At 40.7% G+C, this 21,874-nt stretch overlaps 1 protein-coding gene across 4 annotated transcripts in view; it reads right to left on the bottom strand.

The window, feature by feature from the left end:
• The window catches only part of NAALADL2 (N-acetylated alpha-linked acidic dipeptidase like 2), a 1,166,543-nt gene that overhangs the window by 445,670 nt on the left and 698,999 nt on the right, over positions 1-21,874 (bottom strand). For all 4 annotated transcript variants that reach the window (XM_050965896.1, XM_050965898.1, XM_050965899.1 and 1 more), the window contains exons 10-11: positions 21,194-21,399; positions 18,970-19,089 (exon numbers count right to left, since the gene is read on the bottom strand). In XM_050965896.1, the coding sequence (XP_050821853.1) occupies positions 18,970-19,089; positions 21,194-21,399 (326 nt within the window). The remainder of the gene's footprint in view (positions 1-18,969; positions 19,090-21,193; positions 21,400-21,874) is intronic.

Raw genomic sequence — 21,874 nt, 5'->3', positions numbered from 1 at the left:
TTAGCTTTTTTAACAGCCATATCACATTGGCAGTTCATAGTCATCCTGTGATCAACCAATTCTCTGAGGTCCTTCTCCTCTTCTGATACTTCCAACTGATGTGTCCCCAATTTATAACCAAAACTCTTGTTATTAATCTCTAAATGCACGACCTTGCACTTTTCACTATTAAATTTCATCCTATTACTATTACTCCAGTTTACAAGGTCATCCAGATCTTTCTGTAGGATATCCTGGTCCTTCTCTGTATTAGCAATACCTCCCAGCTTTGTGTCATCCGCAAACTTTATTAGCACATTCCCACTTTTTGTGCCAAGGTCAGTAATAAAAAGATTAAATAAGATTGGTCCCAAAACTGATCCCTGAGGAACTCCACTAGTAACCTCCCTCCAGACTGACAGTTCACCTTTCAGTATGACCCGTTGTAGTCTCCCCTTTAATCAATTCCTTATCCATCTTTCAATTTTCATACTGATCCCCATCTTTTCCAATTTAGCTAATAATTCCCCATGTGGAACCGTATCAAATGCCTTACTGAAATAAAGGTAAATTAGATTCACTGAGTTTCCTTTGTCTAAAAAATCCGTTACCTTCTCAAAGAAGGAGATCAGGTTGGTTTGGCATGATCTGCCTTTTGTAAAACCATGTTGTATTTTGTCCAAATTACCATTGACCTCAATGTCCTTAACTACTTTCTCCTTCAACAATTCTTCTAGTCATCACACAGGCAAATAAAGTTGTAGGGACAAGTTCTTCCCGGACACCTATGAAAGCTCATTCATTTCAATAGAGTCATACCGGTGTAACTGAGGGCAGAACCGATCTCAGTCTTTTGCTCTTTATGCCTCATTTAACAACAGCTGGAAATGAACACGCGCTGTTGAAAAACACAAACGTTTGCCTCCCCCTGCTCTCTCTTTTTTATTTTGTCTCTAAAACTTTAAGGGCCAGATTGTGGCAGAGTGTTAAAGTCAAACCATGTGACTCCTCGACCCCTTCCCTCAACACACACACTTCTCAGCACAGTCTCCCTGTATCTTTGCTGCAGATACAGGGTGATAGCAGGGATTGTGCACCTAGTTCTGGTGGGCAAGAAATGGGCACAGAGAGGCAGAGAGTTTGGTGAAACCTTGGCTCTGCTCCCATCAATTAACCGCCCAGCCCTGCTGAGCTAGTATGGGGAAAGCAGGAACAGGTTACTTTCCCCTTGAGCCAGGGGGGCTGTGAGCAAAATCCTCATGTAGCTCACAGCATGCACCATTCCTTACACAGGCATGAGTCTAAAGGTTCAATCTATCCATTAAGCTGAGAGTGCAAAGAAGTGGAAGGAAACATTTTAAATGTCAGTGAATTTAATGCTTGTGACTCTTTCCTGTGCACTCAGCCTGTTTACATTTGCCGTGGACAATGCACAAACAGTGGCAGCACAAGCTTTCCCTCATTGCTCTGCCAATCTAAGAACTTTGAGGGGTTGTGTTTTTTCAGTAAAACCAGAGCAAGAGAGACATACCCAATAGCATAGTGATCAGGGCTCTCAAGTAACCATCTGTTATGTAGGAGATCAGGGTTCAAATTCTGGGTTGAAGCAACAACCTGACTTTTGCTCTCCCACATCCTAGGTGAATGTTCTAACCACTTGACATTTTGACCAGGAATTCCATTCTAGACATGAACAACATTCCCCGAGTGTTTCACTAAAACTAATACATTCCTGCAAAATGTTTTGGTTTCAACCAAAAAAAAAAAAGCATGTTGCTGAAAAAATCCCAACCAGCTCTAGTCTCATATCATGACCTGAACGGACTCCCTCTAGTGGGAGAGTGATAGCCAGGTCTCCACACCATTCATATTACTGCCTGGTACCTCTGCTGAAGGTGTCAATTAACATCAATGCAGCCAGTATTTTTGGAAAGTGGATACCTGCCTATTAGGAATTGCTGTGAGACCATTTCCATAGGTTAGCAAACTATTAATGACAATATCCTGGACTGGATTGGAACTGGTAACGCAGACCCAAAATGTGCCATGTTCTGGAACCAATCCCCTGAGCTGTTCAATCCCCCATGTGTCTTTTTAAAAGTACATATTAAAGAAAATAAAATGTGGAATTCCCATGTATATCTCACAGAAGCCCAGTTTGTCCTTTATAGGTGGTCAGAAGTTGTATATTGCTCATCTCTACCCTAAGGAAATAAGTACTATTATACTTTTTTGCACCATGGTAGTTTTCCTCTATCTATCTATCTATCTATCTCACACAGATACCCACACATGTTCATTTATATCTGTGCATAAATATAATAGCTGGCTTCCAACTTTGTTAGGTCATGAGTAGGAGGATGAATTGTACCTCAGGAGAAGAAAATTTGGTAGTACCTTCCTTTAATGGTATTTTAAATAGTTACTAGATATACTGCAGACAGAGTCAAAAGCAAGATGGTCAGTATTGTATTTAACAAAAATAAGAATAGACAACATTTGTGTTAGTTTTCTTTTCATGAAGCAAACTGAGTCCTTGCATCATTCAGAAGTTGCCCAATGTCATCTGCCTACCTCTGATTAGTTGATGCCATTGACAACCAGTCTCTGATGTACAGGATCAGACGCTGTGAAACTGACAGACTGATCAACTGGGGTGTTGTGACGGGTTGAATCACAGAAACCCCCTTGGGAGCTGCCACCTGATGTGCCAAGACTACCTCTGCTCCTGCCTTCCCTGCCAGCTTGGGACCCCATCACCCTGTCTTGCTGCGCCAGACACTCCCGTCTGCTCCAACACAGACCCAGGGTCTGAATTACTTGCCCCAAAGCTGCAGGTTTATCTGAAAGCAGCTAACAGAAGTGTGCTTGTCTTTAACTCTCAGATGCCCAACTCCCAATGGGGTCTAAACACAAATAAATCCATTTGAGCCTGTATAAAGCTTATACAGGGTAAATTCATAAATTGTTCACCCTCTATAACACTGATAGAGAGAGATGCACAGTTGTTTGCTCCCCCAGGTATTAATACATACTCTGAGTTAATTAATAAGTAAAAAGTAATTTTACTAAATACAGAAAGTAGGATTTCAGTGGTTCCAAGCAGTAACAGACAGAACAAAGTAAGTCACCAAGCAAAATAAAATAAAATACGCAAATCTATGTCTAATCAAACTGAATACAGATAATCTCACCCTCAGAGATGCTTCAGTACGTTTTTTCCTCAGACTGGACATCTTCCAGGCCTGGGCACAATTCTTTCCCCTGGTACAGCTCTTGTTCCAGCTCAGGTGGTAGCTAGGGGATTCTTCATGATGGCTCCTCTCCTCCCTTTGTTCTGTTCCTCCCCTTTATATATCTTTTGCATAAGGTGGGAATCCTTTTGTCCCTCTCTGGGTTCCCACCCCCTCCTTCACAATGGAAAGACACCAGGTTAAAGATGGATTCCAGTTCAGGTGACATGATCACATGTCACTGCAAGACTTCAAGCCTTCATTTCTCAGAGCCTGACTCACAGGAAGGCCTGCCTGCAAACAGAGCCATCCAGTCAATTGCCTTGGTTAATGGGAGTTCATCAAGATTCCAAACCACCATTAATGGCTCACATTTTACATAATTACAATAGGCCTTCAAAGTTATATTTTATATTTCTAGTTTCAGATATGAGTGGTACATTTATACAAATAGGATGATCACATTCAGTAGATTACAAGCTTTGCATGAAGCATATTCCCGTTACTTTATATTCACTCATTAGCATATTTTTATAAAATCATATAGGCTGTAACATCGCAGGTATGACCCATCACAACTCAACGAGAAGCACTCAAATGTAATCAAAACAATCCACTTGTATGTGAATTTCAAAGAGATGTCCTAGACCAGCAATCATTAACCCATTTATTTGTAGTAAGAGAAATCAAGGGTAGATACTAAGTGTATTTGTCTGTGTTTACCTGTATCTTGTTAGAAGTTTAACAATGTGATCTAATTCGCTTGTAAATGCTAAAATCCTGTTCTTGTCTCACAATGCTTCATTACTGTATTCTGTTGATTCAGAGATCAAAAGGGGATATTATCATTTAGATGTGACTTGAGGTGTAGTAATATTTTTGTCCTAGGCCTTGGCTACACAGGAGAGTTGCAGCGCTGGTGGTGGGTTTACAGTGCTACAACTTACTCACCGTCCACACTTGCAAGGCACATACAGTGCTGGATCTCCCTGGCTGTAGCGCTGGCTGTACTCCTGCTCTGCCTGGGGTAATAAGGATTGCGGCGCTGGTGATGCAGCGCTCCTCTGCAAGTGTGGCCACCAAAAGCACTGTTATTGGCCTCCAGAGTATTCGGAGGTATCCCAGAATGCCTGTTCAGCCACTCTGCTCATCAGTTCGCACTCTACTTCCCTGGCCTCAGGTGATCCGCCCTTTAAATGCCCCAGGAATTTTAAAAATCCTCTTCCTGTTTGCTCAGCCAGGTGTGCAGTACAATCAGAATCTTTCCAGGAGACCATGCCTCCACGCGCCAAACGAGCCCCACCATGGAGCAATGGCGAGTTGCTGGACCTCATCAGTGTTTGGGGTGAGGAAGCTGTGCAGTCAGAGCTGTGCTCCAGCCGTAGGAATTATGATACCTATGGGCAGATCTCAAGGGCCATGCTGGAAAGGGGCCATGACCAGGACGCAATGCAGTGCAGGGTTAAAGTAAAGGAACTGCGGAGTACCTATTGCAAAGCCCGCGAGGGAAACCGCCGCTCAGTTGCTGCCCCCACGACCTGACGTTTTTACAAGGAGCTGGACACGATACTTGGGGATGACCCCGCTGCCAATCTGACAACCACGATGGACACTTCAGAGCGGGTGGGGGAGGGGGATGAGAGAGGGAAAGGGGGGGAGGAAACCGAGAGTGAGGGTACTGTGGTGGGGGGAGACACACCGGAGTCCCAGGAGGCATGCAGCCAGGAGCTCTTCTCAAGCCAGGAGGAAGGTAGCCAGTCATAGCAGCTGGAACTTGTTGGTGAAGGACAAGCAGAGGAGTGGGTTCCCGGTAAGCAGCTTTTATTTTCAGGATGGAAATGTTTCGGGAGAGGAGGGGGGGTTAGGGTTGCATGCATGCAGGCCTACATGTGGAATAGCCCATTGATGAGGTCTATCACGTCGCAGTAATCGGCCTCGGTAATCTCTTCAAAAGTTTCAGCCAGAGCGTGGGCAATGCGCTTGCGCAAGTTTATAGGGAGAGCCACTGTGGTCCTTGTCCCAGTCAGGCTAACGCGTCCGCGCCACTGTGCCGCAAGGGACGGGGGGGACTATTGCTGCACACAGGCAAGCTGCATAGGGGCCAGGGTGGAATCCGCATTGCTGTAGAAGACCCTCCCGCTCTTCCCAGGTGACCCGCAGCAGCGAGATATCTTCCAGGATTAACTCCTGTGGAAAATGTTGGGAGAGTGTTCAGTGTAGATGCCCCCTGCAGTACTTTGCTTTCCCCAATGCAAAGAAACCCCTGCGTATCCCTGAAGCAATCATTCCCCCTTACTCACCATTTCCTGCCTCCTGTGGGTTAGGTGCGCTCTGTTTGGTATGGGAAAAGTATGCTAAAGTGAAGACTGTAAACTCCTTCACTGTGTGGGAATAACTGGGTGAGATTATAAACAATGCAGCCTGTGTTAACTGTTGCCATTTTTGTCTTTCGAACAGTGTCCTTGACTACTGGACTGCCCGTATCATCCACTAGCCAGAGGCTACAAAACCTCAGGAAGAAGCCGTGAAAAAGCAAAGAAGACATGCTGAAAGCAGTTATGGATCACTCTGTCAGAGAGAGTAAAAAACTGCAGGACTGGAGGAAAATACTCCAGGACTGGAGAGAAAGGGAAAGCAGGCTCCGCCAGAGAAACGCAGCGGCTAAGAAGAAAAGCACAAAGCAGCTAATAAGCCAAGCGGACTCTATCCAGTCACTCGTAGCCATGCAGGCAGAGCACTACCGTGCAGGCCCCCCCCCATCCCAAAGCTCTTTCTCTTGTGCCCCAATGTCAGCTCCAAACCCCTTTCCCCAGCATCCAGGTTCTTACCACCACCAGCTGCCCCCAACACCTGTACGTTCACCAACCAGCCCTGAGAACTATGACTCTTACCCTCTGCACTCAACCTCCATCACCATGCAGTATTTTCATCCTGAAGTGCAGCAATCATTGCACAGCACTCCAGACAGGACATATTCAAACCTCTGACTGTACAGTTCACCACCCCACCCCCCTGCCCTTTTAGGTTGTGTGTCTGTCAAGAAAGTTATTTTCCTCTCAATAACTGAATTCTTGGCTTTGAAAACAGTCTTTATTATTGCAGAAAGTGAAAGATACCGTAGGAAAGAAACAGGCACTGCAAATCATTTTAGGAAAAACAGATTCCTATTAACATTGTAACCACTGCACTTCACTCCCGTGCATGGCATCAAACATTACTGCTGGTTTTCAGCCTCAAATTCCTCCCTCAAGGCATCCCTAATCCTTGTAGCCCTGTGCTGGGCCTCTCTAGTAGCCCTGCTCTCTGGCTGTGCAAATTCAGCCTCCAGGCATTGAACCTCGGAGGTCCATTCCTGACTGAATGTTTCACCCTTCCCTTCACAAATATTATGGAGGGTACAGCACGCGGATATAACCGCAGGGATGCTGCTTTCCCCCAAGTCTAGCTTCCCGTACAGAGATCTCCAACGCCCTTTTAAACGGCCAAAAGCACACTCCACAGTCATTCTGCATCGGCTCAACCTGTAGTTAAACCGGTCCTTGCTCCTGTCAAGCTTCCCTGTATATGGTTTCATGAGCCAAGGCATTAACAGGTAAGCGGGGTCTCCAAGGATCACAATGGGCATTTCGACGTCCCCTACTGTGATCTTGAGGTCTGGGAAAAAAGTCCCGGCCTGCATCTTCCTGAACAGGCCACTGTTCCGAAAGATGCGTGCATCATGCACCTTTCCAGGCCAGCCTGTGTTAATGTCAATGAAACGCCCACGGTGATCCACAAGCGCCTGGAGAACCATAGAGAAATACCCCTTCTGATTAATGTACTCGGATGCTAGGCTGGGTGGTGCCAGAATAGGAATATGCGTCCCATCTATCGCCCCTCCACAGTTAGGGAAACCCATTTGTGCAAAGCCATCCAGAATGTCCTGCACATTCCCCAGAGTCATGGTTCCTCTTAGCAGGATGCGATTAATGGCCCTGCAAACTTGCATCAACATGATTCCAATGGTCAACTTTCCCACTCCAAACTGGTTCGCGACCAATCGGTAGCTGTCTGGAGTTGCCAGCTTCCAGATTGCAATAGCCACCCGCTTCTCCACCGGCAGGGCAGCTCTCAATCTCGTGTCCTGGCGCCGCAGGGTGGGGGCAAGCTCCTCACACAGTCCTATGAAAGTGGCTTTTCTCATCCGAAAATTCTGCAGCCACTGCTCATCATCCCAGACTTCCATGACGATGTGATCTCACCACTCAGTGCTCGTTTCCGGAGCCCAAAAGTGGCGTTCCACGGTGCTGAGCATTTCTGTGAATGCCACAAGCAATTTAGTGTCATACGCGTCAGGCGACTCGATATCATCATCGGACTCCTCACTGTCACTTTGGAGCTGAAGGAATAGCTCAACTGCCAAAAGTGATGTGCTGGCGACACTCATCAGCAAAGTCCTCAGCAGCTCGGGCTTCATTTCCCACAGAAATCACGCTGCACAGAAACCATTGGGAGACTCACAATGGTGCCAAACGTGGACGGAAAAACAGTGACTGCTGGGATGTGAAGCGGTGCACCACGGGGTGTTGGGACAGGAAGCGGAATGACCCGCACCTTTCTGTCCCCTTCCCACAACCCACGGCACCAAAATGGGACGAGGCGCTCTGTGGGATAGCTGCCCACAATGCACCACTCCCAACAGCACTGCAAATGCTGCAAATGTGGCCACACTGCAGCGCTGGTAGCTGTCAGTGTGGCCACACTGCAGCGCTTTCCCTACACAGCTGTACGAAGACAGCTGTAACTCCCAGCGCTGTACAGCTGTAAGTGTAGCCATGGCCCTAATCTCTCCTCCAAATTTGTAATTCCCCATAGTGAACTGTCTTGATAGTTTGAATGGCTAATTACCTTATGTTAATGAATACAGCCAGTTTACCTGTGTGTGCACAGAAAAGAGAAGATTAGCTTCAAAACAACACTTTGCTGTGCCTGTTCTTCACTGGAGAAAGGTCCTGCTGTGACAATTGCTGTCATGAAGTTTATCAACTTGCTAGAAATCTATAAAGAAAAAACCATGGGCCTGATCCTTTTTATCTCAGATCTGCTTAAACTTTGACAGGGAAAGTCTAAGTCACAAGACTGAGGTCTCCAGGTTTACTCTGAATTTACCTTGGAATTCTCATGGAAGAACTTGAACAAACTCTTCACCGGGACTACCTATTGGACTATAAACTTTTAAATTGATTCTAGAAAGACTTTTACACATCAGCAGCCTGCCCATCTCTACTATGAAATTGACCTAAGACTTTTCACATATCTGTGTGTATACTGATCTCTTAACTACGGCAACTCTCTTCCTTCTTTTTTCCTTTTATTACTAAAACCTTTAGTTTTAGTTACTAAAGGATTGGCAACTGTGAGATTATTGGGTAAGATGTGAAACTCATATTGACCTGGGGATCAGTGTCTGGTCCTTTGGGATGGGTGGACCTAATATATGGTGAATCTGGTTTTCAGTAACCACTCACTATATTAGACTTGGCTGTCTATATGGGAATCAAGGGCTGGGATGCTTAAAGGGGACTTTATTTGGTGTCTTGGAAACTAGTATGGTATTACAGAAGCTGTTTTGTTACTGGTTTGGTGAATCTAAATATAGAATAAACCAGTTTTTAAGATTCTCTGCCCTATTTCTTGGTCTGCCCTGAGTATAGCATCCTCAGGGTGGCCCATCCAGGCACCCAGTCACAGATGCATTCTGTAGTTCTTGCATAGTCTTTTATTCCAACATAGACATAATTATCTTTTCCTAGAGAATGCAACAGAATTGGGGCAGAACACCGTCTGTCATTCTTACAGGGAAATAACCCAGAACACAATTCTCCTCTCCCTTACCACAATATAAACCAGGAGTAATTATACTTAAATCCGTTGAGTTACACCTGTTTTCCAACAGTGTTAGTAGTGAGATAGGAATTAAATCTTTAACCTCACTAGGTGAATGATAATAATAAATAAAATAATAATAATTGCATCATAACATTAATATAGATGACACTTTATGAACAAAGTAAGACATGCCCTGCCCTGAAATGTTTAGATTCAAACACAAGAAAAACCATGGGACAATAGCTCAAAGAAGAGATCACTGGTGAGAAATGAAAGTGAGTTTGAAGAAGGAATTCGGAGGAGGAGAAAAGAGCTTGTATGATAGTGAGAGACTCTTCCAAGCTTAATCAAGCTGTGTTTTAACACAGGACCTTTCCAGGTTCATTAGCTAGTTGGCTACTTCAGTTCAGCGAGACACATTTAGAAATCTCTATCGCAAATGCCCTGCTTTGCACTCAATAAATGATATTTCATAATGAATCAGAAATCTGTTTGTATTTACAGCAATACAAGCATACCTTAAATTAAAGCAAAATACATGTTTCTGTTCTGATATGGTCACTCACACAGTATATTCTACCTTACATACATTTTTGTGCCATTTTAAGTCAGTTAAAATATTACCTAGAGAGTCATGCGCCTGACGTGATAATCTTCTGCAAAACTGAAGTTAATGAAGCACAATCACATGCTTACCTGAGCCGTATTAGTATTTCAAATACTAGATTTCCCACTAACATGTATGAAGATGTATTGATTCTCTGAAAATATAATTCCTGTTATAAAAGGTGTAATTGTTTTTGATCTACGTGCAATTTCCTTTCTTTGATCAGAAACACCTGTTTTTTTAATTGTATTGAGGTCTTGGCTGATAGAAAGTCCTTCAGAGCTGTAACTGTTACATGTTTAAGGCTAATAGATTTTCAAGATTGAATCCGTCAAAATACATTTAGAGATTTTGGATTTAATACAGAAAAACAACTACCCAGACACTCTGGGATTTAACCAGCTTCCTGAGTAATTGGAAAGATTCACTATACCCAAGATCATTATGACCTTAGAAACCTCACAATCTAATGATTGCTTAAACTCCGTGTTGACACTGAGATGTGAAAGGTAATGTTTCTGATTAAAGTTCCTCAGAAGAGAATGTTTCAGCTCTTCTAATGCTAAATTCCCTATTGAAGTCTAAAAGTTTAACCTTCTCCAAGTAATTATACAATAAAATATCCACCACCAAGAGGAAGAGACAGTACAAAGACATGGAGTACCTAAACATTTACATCTTAAAATAGAAATCTACAAAACAGATTTTGCGGTCATCTTTGTGGCTATGTTTCAAGAAACAGAGGTTTGAAGGGTCTGACCTGTTTGAAGTACTGAAATATTTTTTTTCTAGAAAGCCTGAGAAAACTGCAGAAATATGCTACTAATATTTTAAGAAGCCACAAATTTTTTCCTCTTTACACATGATCAACCCCAAATCCCAAAAGTGTGTGTACTCATGAGGCAATATATTTGCGTGATCAATTCTACAAATATATTTTCTGATAGGAAGGAGGTAAGATAGGTCAGCAAACAAACGCATATTACATGTAGTTGGTTGTTATCTAAAGGAAGAGTAGATTCCATATAAGACTTGGGAGATTATCCTAATTATCTGTTCAATTTACTGAAGGACTGGATGGCTTACGCAATTGGTAACAGGACAGGGAGCTTTTCGAATCTAGGTGACTAGGTGTTTGAAAATAGCTCTAGTGAGTTGTCACAGAAAGTTATTTCATTGCTGTTCAGTGGCGTATGTGAAATGTGCTGGTAATATCAGTTCATATCCTATTGGATTTTTCTTAAACCACCACAATTGCTGCCTTTATTGAGAGATCCAGCAGTAAAGGAAAGAGACAGGCAGGCCATGAAGATTGAACTACTTCCCAACTGCTAGAGACAGTCTAGCTGTTAATGATCATTACTGTTCAAATTAATGCTCAGTGGCAGAACAATGGCAGAAGAGCATGGGAACAGTTTTCAGTGACGTTGTACCCGATCTCTGGTGAACCAGAGGATTTAAAATCTGCAGGGCTGTGAATCTGGCATCTTTCATGAGCACTAGATGTTCAGTTTCAACTATCTACCTGAAACACCTTTTATTGTCATGAAGAAGACAATTTCAAAGGCAAATGATTAGAAGTAAACTGTTCTTGTAAATAATATACCTTATAGCATGAGTCATTTTGAACTGGACTGGACAAAGCATTCCTCTAGAAGGAAAGATCCTGTACTGGTTGAAGAACAGAGTAGGAAGCTTAATAGATCTTTTTCCATCTATAATTTCTAAAATACAAAGAAGTTAGGAGCTACTTAACACATATTTTTATCTGAGGTCAAACTAAAATAACAACTTTAATTTCTGAAAACCAAAATGAATGTGAAAGTCACATATTAGCTGAATCACATACGTTTTCAATAGGGGCTGTTGAAAAATTCCAATTATTTTTTGCAGGATTTTCACCTCACAACATTTAGCTTTCTTCAGTGAAAACCCATAACATTAAACCAAAATGAATTTTTTCTGTAAAATGTTTTATTTTGCTTGTAAAGCATTTTTTGCTGAACAAATTAAAATGTGGGCTCTTTGGATATTTTTTTGTCTAAACTGATGGAAAGACTCCAATATTTACCCCAAGCCCTCCTGAAATATTTGAAAATTGGACTGGCTAGGTCCTATTGTTCACTGGTCTCTCATGTGGAAGCACCCTGAGAAAAGTTCAGACTCTGCTAAAAGATGATAATCTTTTGAAGGCCAAATGATCAATGACTTGATTTAAAATAAATTAAGATTTACAACACAACCATGCATACGGTTGTCTATCAGAGGATACATTTATTGAAGTAAGATACTTTTTGTTAAAAGTTCATCTTAAAACAGAAAAGGCAACCATATAATAAATAAATAATAATGTGCATTTATAAAATACACTCAATACAAAAACTCAAGGCTTTAAAGTTTTATTTTTTAAACTTATGTTTCCCTCTCAAGTATTTATATGGCATATTTGACATATAACATATTTATATGACATATCCGAGAGTACTTTGATACTAGAACTGTTTAACTCTACCTTCAATCTGTGAATCAAAATTCACTATTTTAAAAAGCAAAGAGGGAAGTGATGAGATCTTCAAGATTCTTTTTACATGTCTTAGGCTTACTAGCAGAGCTGATAAAAAAATGGTGTATTTCATGAAAAATTTGAAAAACATCACATTTTAAAATATTGTTTATAAAACAATTAGAAATTTTCTGACTATATATGTTTTTATGACTGATAAATTTTTGTTTTTTCAATTGTTTGGGTTTTGTTTTCTTCTCTCTTTTCTTTCCATTCCCCCTTCCCACATACCTTTTCCAATGACAACTGGCAAAAAGAAAAAAGGAGTTCCAGAGAAAAAGAAAAAGAAATAAAAGAGGAAGAAGGGAGAAAAAACAATAACCAAAACAACACATGAAAAATGTCAAAAAAAAAATTAGCTTCCTTTTCAGGCCATTTTGTTTACTTTAAAAATATATATATACATACTTACTAAGAAACTGCCCAGAAGAGAAAGGGGATTGGTGGTGTAAAGAGATGGATAGGAGCAGGGAGCTTGGTTTGGTAGACTCTAGGTACTTCCAGAAGGTGCAAAGGCATCTAGTAACGACACCCCCTCTCACCTCCCCATTGCTTAAAAGGCAGGGTGGTGAATATAATTATGAGGTGAATGGCATGGTATATGTGCTTTCTGTTCCATCTCATAAAACCCTCATGGCTTTTTGGAGGAATTTCGTGAAGGTTTTCAGTAGCTGTTTTTCTAAGAAAGAAAGAATCAGCAGGGTTTTTTGGGTTCAGTAAAAGTAATTGCTCTATAATGTTATCAGCACTGACCACAGCATCAGGCTGAAAAGAAAATGGCAATTAATTTGTCAATCACAGTAACTTTTATACTTGTGAAATGTTAATTCTAGACAAATCCACTACTAGTCTTATTTAGGGGGACAGATTGCCAGCACCAAACAATCCTGAATTGTCAATGACAATCTGCCAGCAAATGGTGATTCATTAATACAGCAAGTGAGTAAATGATAACTTTCCTTACAAAATAGTCAGAGGCACAAATGTTACTTGGCAGCATCTCTCTTTCATTAATGTGGACAGTAATTAGCATGCCTGAATAAAAAGAGTTCACACTAAACAGGTCAAGGTCTCAGAATTGTTTGAATTCCTCTTTGGTTAAATAATCCAAATATTTAAATTAGCCTTCTTCCTTAATTCAGTTTCTCAGACAGAATCCCACTGAACAGTCCAATTGACAGGCACATGAAATTAGTACTTGCAGATTGTTTCTGTATCAAGAAATAACACTCCCTCTGAATCTGCTAATTAAATGAAGATGTGACCTTCTATATAACAAACTATTCTAAAAAAATATTCCTCTCTGAACAGACCAAGTCCTTACTCTGTCCTTCCACAGAACTCACAGTTCCCAAGTTAGTACCCAACACACCACCTTCCTGGGCTTGGTATTATTGGTAACTCAATAATAATAGCAGCAAAGAATCCTGTGGCACCTTATAGACTAACAGACGTTTTGGAGCATGAGCTTTCGTGGGTGAATACCCACTTCCTCAGATGCATGCCACTCTCTGACACTGGCTGTTCCTAGAGTTTCCCTGCAGGACCTCCTCTGCCTTAGGTCCCTACTTGCCTCTCCCCAAAGAGACACTCCTAACTCTTTTATTGGAATGAATGGACCCACTAGACAGCATGATTCAGCAGTAATTAATGTTAATGCATGGTGTTGGCACCTAAGGCTAGTGTCGGTCAGCAGAAAAATCCTGCATGGGACTCTATTCAGGGTCTTCGGGTATGCCATCCTGTTAGCTTCTCGTTCAGTAAACATCTCGAGATGGGCAAAAGATATAATATGAACCTCTCCAAACTACTGCACATCTCTTGGAATGAGAAGCTGAAATGAACCTTTCAGCAGATTAAAAATGTTTATTAAGTTCTAATATGAGAGAGAGATTTTGAACCCAGTCAAAATCACAAAGTGCCAGAAGCGTCATAGAAATAGTTTGTTCTTAAGAGATCTGAAGATCCAATTTTAATGCCTTTCTTTTGCTAGGAAGAGAGAAGAGAGTTTGTTCTAGGAGATGGACTGATGAAAACATTAGAGCTTTAGAGGTGCTCAGAAAGAAATGAGAGATACCCTGTATTCACTGCATGTGGGCTATAACATTTGGTGCCCCATCCTTGCCACACTCTTTGCACTCAAGTAAGCTTTCCCTATGTCACTGCTGACTGCAGTCAGTGTTTTGGTGGCATTTCTTAGCAAGTTGCCATAGCTGAGTGCTCTGGGAGAAGTATATTTTTCTTCCCAACATCCTTTCACAGAATAAAACAAATTATTGTTTTCCCTTACGGATGTACTGTAGTGGGACTGGTTACATGGTTAAATTAAAAATGGGATTTATTAAAACTGGAGAGGAAAAAAATCTTTAAAGAAAGATACACACTAAAACTCCAAGATTTGTGTGACAGCTAGTTTTCATCTGTACCAGCTATTCTACATAGGTACCAATCATCTATCCATAGGAAAACAAGCAATCCTTTTAGGCAGGCAGTATGTCAGGGAAATCGGCCTCTAGTCTCAGGGGTAGAAAGGAAGGAGACACATTTTTAGCAAGAGTTTTTGTTAAAAATTTGCCTCCCCCTCTTTTTTTTTTGTACTAGCTCTGATTTCAGGTATGGGGAAGGGATAGCTCAGTGGTTTGCACATTGGCCTGCTAAACCCAGGCTTGCAAGTTCAATCCTTGAGGGGACCATTTAGGGAAGTGGGGCAAAAATCTGTCTGGCGATTGGTCCTGTTTTGAGCAGCATGTTGAACAAGATGACCTTCTGAGGTCCCTTCCAACCCTCATCTTTATGATTCTATATCATTCTCCCATTCTGTTTCCTTCCCCTTCCTAGTTTCCAAGGGTCCCCAGTGTTTAACCTGCAGCAAACGCCAAAAATAAGCATTTTAGGTCCTCAGAACAGTGATATTCGTGCATTATTTATTTATTTATTTAGTGTGTGTGTATTTTGAGTATTCAACAAAAAATTGCTGGTGGTCTCTGAGACCCTCTGGCAAAGCTAGCAAGGAAAGTCCCACTCAGGAGTAGAACAGTGACACAAGTTGTGCTGCTGTGTTGAGAAGCTGAAGAGGTGCTTTCATGCCACATATACCTGCCATGGGTCCACAGTATTTCACATTTCTATATGGCAAAACCAGAATAGCCATTTCTCTGTTCCCTTCTAAAACAGGTTTATAAACCCTGAATTACAGATTTCAGCTCCAGTTTCTGATAAGCCTTTTCTCAAAAGGACCTTGTTTCTGATGAACTGTTAAATATAAACAACAGTATTTACAATTATCTTTGGCACTTGCTGGAGTTTTTCAGCACTTTTTACAACCTGCCTCTGTTAGCAAGAATCTAATATGAATGAATTGACAACTTCTGCAAGAGGAGGCAATTTCCAAAAAAACAGAACTCACTCCATTTAAGCTGATGTACCTTTGAGATAATCCCATAAATATCTGGCCTTTTCAGGAAGTGATATTAATATTCTTTATAAGAGGATCATTCTTCTCTTTAAAGTGAGTAGCACGGAAGTGTCCTAAGCAGATGGCAAATTGAGAGCACTCACGGGAACAGACAAAAGATCTGTGTGTGGCTTTTCCAGCCTTCAGGATATACTTGACTTGAACTAACAATTCTGGTGAGTTTTTGGAAGCAGTACTTCACATAATTTTTTTTAAATGTCACAACCAGTGTGGCATTTATGCTAATTAAAAATGATATCACTGTACAAAAAATACAGGTTCCCTTTGTGGTATTTTAACATTGTCTTGTTTCTTTAACATTTTTGTGTGTCAGAGAAGAATGCAGAAATCCAGAACTGCATTGTTTAGACAAAATATTGCCCTTGCTATAAAAAAGCACATTGGGTGAGAAAAAGCTGGCTCCTGGAAGGAAAGAGTGATGATGATCTAGCCTTGCTTAGGATTCCTTAGCTACATGAATGATGAGAGAGGCTGGAAAAAAAGTCCTATATAATGCACCTACTGCTACCACAGACATGATTGTATGGGACTGAGGATTGACCTCCAACATTTCCAAGAATATGCTGGTGTTTGGGCAGAGTGGGAGAAGAGAGAGAGAGATTTCATTTGCCTTCCAATACAGGGCAGCATTTTATTTCTACTATTATTATCTATATTACAATTGCATCTAGGACCCCAGTCCAGGATAAGGGCCCTATTATGCTGGGCACTATACAAGCAAGTAACAAGGCAGTTCCTGTCTCAGAGAGCTTACCACCTAGGCATTAGACAAGGTAAAACAGGTGGACAAAACAGACAGATAATCAGGATGGGGTAGGATAGGAAGACAAAGTAACAAAACAAACAATGTTTATCAGAAAAACAGAATGCCTCATGGACTTAATGCCTTAAATATATGATTTAAAATTGCAACTTTCTGAAAGGAGCTGGATCCAGTTTTCACGGAAACAAGATTACAAATTCTGCATAGTGGGATTTGCAGTCTATCAACATGGCACCACTCATATATATATATAAAAAACATCTCTTTAAACCTTTATAACAAAATAAACCTTGATAGGTCCCAGGAATGCTTATAATCATACCTGTGGTTCTATACAAAATGTTTAGCCAAAAAAGGCCCCCTTTTTTTCCTGAGGTGAGGGGAGAGCCATCTTATATGTCAATAATCAGTCAATCCTGCCTGGAATCCACAAACCCTGGACAAGAGAATATCTTTCTTTGCTCTGTTCCAGAATTTTTCCTTCTGATGTATGCTGGGATCCAGAAGTAGAAGCTGCCCAGGAAAGCTAAAGTAATCCAACATTTGAGTCAGACTCGGATCCTTTCTTATTAGCCGGTATGTTACCCTTTAACCAGGTGGTGTGACTCCCAGCTTGATGAGACATAATCACACTATGCGACCTCTCATTGAGCTAGTGTGCTAATAATAGAGTGTAGCTGTGGCAGCATGACCAGCAGGCTGAGCTATCCAACCCAATTATGTGCCTAGGGTCTCAGACAGGTAAATAATGGGGATGGCTAGCCCCTCTTGCCACTTGTGATGTGGCAGCTACATTCTGTGCATGTAAGTGTCCTTGAGCTAGGGATCACATCCTGGGGTTAACCCTGGGGTTAAAGCATAGAAACACCCTCAGATTAACTGGTTCACCTTTCACTGATAATAGCATCTTACTCCTTCAGCATTGAACTGTGCTTGGCTACAGAAATTTGACACTCTATTTACGATAGGAATAAACAAGTAATTGACTATCAGAGTTTCTTCCTTAGTTCTTTCCATACATGAGTATGCAACGCCAAAAAATTGGCACTGAAATACATGGGTGGCTTGGTTACCTTCCACATGTCTACCCTATGCTCAACTCCTATGAAGTGACAAAAGATACCATGTTTTAATATCATCCTCATTAGTACTAGAACACAGCATTCCCAGGTATGATGCCACTGCTTCAGTCAATCTGCAGCTTCTGATTCTCTTATATAACAATAAATCAGGATAATGGGAAAAAAGAATAAGGTACCAGCTGAGAACACGTAGGAATATGGGTGGCAAATTGTATGTATCTCCATTGATCTAGTTGGTCAGAAATATGTCCCGGGAAAAGCAACTAAAATGCAAGATGTAGAGCTGGGTGAAAGAGTGATTTTTCAGTTTGGTGGCTGAACCAAGAATATTGAAAAGAAATTTTGTTTTGCATCTGACAATTTTTGTTTTAATTTCTTGCTGAAAGAAAATGTTTTATTTCCATTAGACACTTTAAATAGTTTGTTTTAGAAATGCTGAAACAAACCATTTCAGCATTTCCAATTTTATTTATTTATTTACTACCAAAACCATTCATCAAATGCACATTTTTAACCAAAAATCTATTTGCATGAAAAACCAGCTCGAGTACGGTTTTCATTCAACATTCTTCAAAATATTTCGATTTCATTTTAAATGATATTGAATTCTGTAATCTTTGAGAAATTATAGAAAGGTTATTAGACCAATTTGTGAGCTCCATTACACCAGAGTAACTGTGAAATAACTCCAATGACTTCTTGCTAGCTACAATGGTGTAATAGAGTTCAGAATTTGACCTATTCACTTTACACACTGCTGATTATAGGAGCAGTAATTGTTTCCCTTTGTGCAAAATGTTACCGCTGGTAAATTTACAAGTTTAAATGTCATTTGATAAACAGCTTTTAAAGATCATAAAAGGAAGAGAAAAATGTGAATTGTGCTAATGAATAGGAAATATGTTACTTTAAAGCTGCCAAGAAGTGGAAAAGCTGAAGGGCATGTAAGCATAGTGAGACTTAGTATAATGAACTCTTGAGGGCTTTCCGTAGAGCTAGTATAGAAATGTAGCTTATTCTTTCTGCCCACTGTTTAATCTGTATGGTAAGTATTTAAGTCTGTTTAGTGTGTTTACTTGATTGAAAACAGTCACTGAATATCAGAAAGGTTACAGTGAAGATGTTTTCTTTCTGTGGCACATAATAGTCTAGTTGCCTGTGAGCTGTAAGACTTCAGTCTAATTTCGGTTGTTGGGGGTAGTGTGTGGGTGGTGGTGTTGGCTTCTGATACACAGGAGGTCAGACTAGATGGTCTAGTTGTCCCTCTGGCCTTAAACTCTATTTGTCAGTATTCACTCAGAAGGATCTCATTGTGAAATTAAGTAAAAGCAACCAACGTAAGTGGAAGAATTGTATCATCTGAGAAGTTGAGCTGTAAGGAGAATATCATATCTCTAACCTCTGTTGCCAGTTGCTGAAGAGAAGGAGATGCTACAGGATGCAAACTTGAGTTGCCTCTTACTGGGTTATGAAGGCTAACATAAGCCACAATGTTTCTCTGGAGAACTTTCTTGAGATCCTACAACACAAGCACAGCAATGGTTATTAATATGCATGATTATAATTAAGGCTTGTTTTCTTACTTTAGTTCCTTTAAGGGAAAAAATACACCCTATGTTTTTCCTCCACTATTATTCCCTAAGTATTACTTAACTTTATTTTCCTATAATATCATTTTAAAAACTTCAAAGGATATTTGAATTTTAATTCTCTGTAGCAAAAGTTTTAATTCCATTTCACACATCATCCGAACAAAATGCAAACAAGCCCTGGAGGAATTAAGAATGACTATAGCTTCAAAGCCAAGAGTGAAAACATTACATACGGTGAAACAACAAGAAGGGTTTTTAAACTTGCGACTGACAGAAGCCAAACTTCAAAAGTAATCATTATCAAACAGTTAAATGCACTTGAATTTTCAGACCAGGAGCCCAAATTCAGATTTGAATTGCATAATTTATCCAGTGTTGTCATTTGACTACATTTTAAACAAGGGAAGTAGTATGTATGAACCACTTCAATTATTTTTTTTAAAAGATCCTCTTTGCTTTCTCAATAATGAGCTGCTCTTTGCATGAAGTGGCTCTTTATATTGAGTAGAAGAGGGGTAGCACCATTACATCTGATGTAAAGCTGACTTCAAGTGGACCTAAACAAATTTTGCTCCCACTCAGCCACATGGATTCTTTCAACTTGATTTTTTATCTCCCCTCTTGTTTTGAAGAATAATCAGGTTGGAAGGATGAGGTTTTGATAAGTGCTTGCTGCTTCCAACAAACGATAAGCAATTAACCCTTTATTTATCTATTATTCTAATTCAGCAGACAGGAACTTCACTGCAGGCTTCTTTTTTTCAATTGATCAACGGCAATCCATTGGAATCTTATTTAAGCTGGATAGCATGTCTGATAAGCTATTTTCATTGAGTTGCTGCTGATTTACCATTCAGTTGAAGCTAACCGCCCAGGAATAGTGCATGTCAAATTGAATCTAACTTTTAAATCCACCTGGTTGATAACTGAATAATTATTAGTCACGGGGACTCCAAAACATATACGCGATTAATGGCTTGCATGTATGGAAACTTCCTTCTCTCACTGTTCAGCTACACCAGGAGAAGGGCAGGAGACAGTGGATGTGGTTTACATAGTCTGCAACTTTATTTCTAAATGTCAGGGAATACCCAGCAGATAAATGTGTATAGTGCAGTTAATGCCATTCACAGCTGAGGTGGCCTTCTGTCAGCCCTGCATCAAGCACAGCTGAGATGCCAACATCTATTGCTAAGATTAATATGATTTAACCCAATTGCTACATACATAGGTGCCAACTCCATGGGTACTCCTGGGCTGGAGCACCTGTGCGGAAATCCTCCCCTTCAAAAATCATAAATTCCCCTCTTATCCTCATGTTTTTCTATCAGCTCTAATCAATGTGTTTTTGAAGCTCTCTGATCTATGAGTATTTATGCAATTAGTTAAATGCCCTATCAGTAGTCTCTCTTTTTTTTTGTTAATAAAAATATAATTCTCCTAATCATTTTCCACAGTAAAACAAATGTTATCTTGCTAGCTAACCAGGGTGCAGCTTTGATGGCACTAGGAGAGAGAGGGAGGAAAAATCTCAACCAGAAGCATCTGTCGTGGTTCCAATAGGATGAGCTCAAAGGGTCCAAATTGAGGTCCATGTAACTCAGTAGGCTAGATGGACACTGACATGAGTAAAACACTGCACAGTGGGGCAATATGTTTCCATAGGTCTCATGCAGCTCCCCTCTCCAACCTCCAGCATGGAGGAGGGGAACAGTTTGGAACCTTGGTTTCCAGTCAAGGTCCCTGGGCAGGTCTGAGGTGTGGAACAGGCATGGCCTCCATGCTCAATGTCAGGCTTATAGTCCACCCAGGTCATTGGTGCCAGTTGTGGTGCCAGTTGAGTTCTGCACAGGAACAACCCTGCCACATAGTTTGGACTGTTTATCCCACTTAAGTAATTGTTTTAATAGAGCTGCGGCTTCCACATACAGCCATATTGTAGTGTCTGCTTTTCAGTTTCCATGGCTACATCATCAAATGTTTTCATTAATGACATTATCTCTTTCTCTCCTTTCTGTTTATAGTTTTTACCTCTGCCCATTCATATGAGCCAATGTTGCCAAATGATGTTCCTCCCCATGAGCAGAAAACAATGGTCCGATCAGGCCTCCAGCCTCTCTTAACTTTTAGCATCAAGGCTTGTATAAATGCTGTGATGACAGCAGTGCTACTGGCCCATTCTTGTCCACTGTAACCATATACACTGTTGTGGTGGCTACCAACTATGACATATCTATCTGAAAAGAAAAACAACACCATCGAAACATTTACTTCAGTTAGACTTTACCAGTAAAATAATTCCCAAAATAAAGGCTGTACTGTGCCCACACTCGATGGTGTCACTGATGCAGATATTTAAGTACTGTCAACGCAAGCTTGCACGATCCTACCAAGATCTGTGCAAGATATATACAACTCTCTCTACTTTACCTACACCATCCTAATATAAGTACATGTGCTCCAATACAGAAACCAAATCAAGATGTTCACATGCTTTAAATGAGAAACCTATGATATAATTTATTTGGATTTATACTAAAGTAAAATGAAGATTATCCATTCAACGCTCTGGACATACTTGACAATCTTTTAAAACAACTCTAATGGAGTTAATTTAAAATTTTATGACAAAACAGTTTTTCATTGGAAAATGCTGATTAGATTAAACTGAAATGTTTCATGGGAATATATTGATTTCATCAACATTTTCTA

This window comes from Gopherus flavomarginatus, chromosome 8 (genome assembly GCF_025201925.1).
Source record: "Gopherus flavomarginatus isolate rGopFla2 chromosome 8, rGopFla2.mat.asm, whole genome shotgun sequence".
In the NCBI taxonomy this organism is placed as follows: domain Eukaryota; kingdom Metazoa; phylum Chordata; order Testudines; family Testudinidae; genus Gopherus; species Gopherus flavomarginatus.
This window is presented reverse-complemented; position numbering and strand designations above follow the sequence as displayed.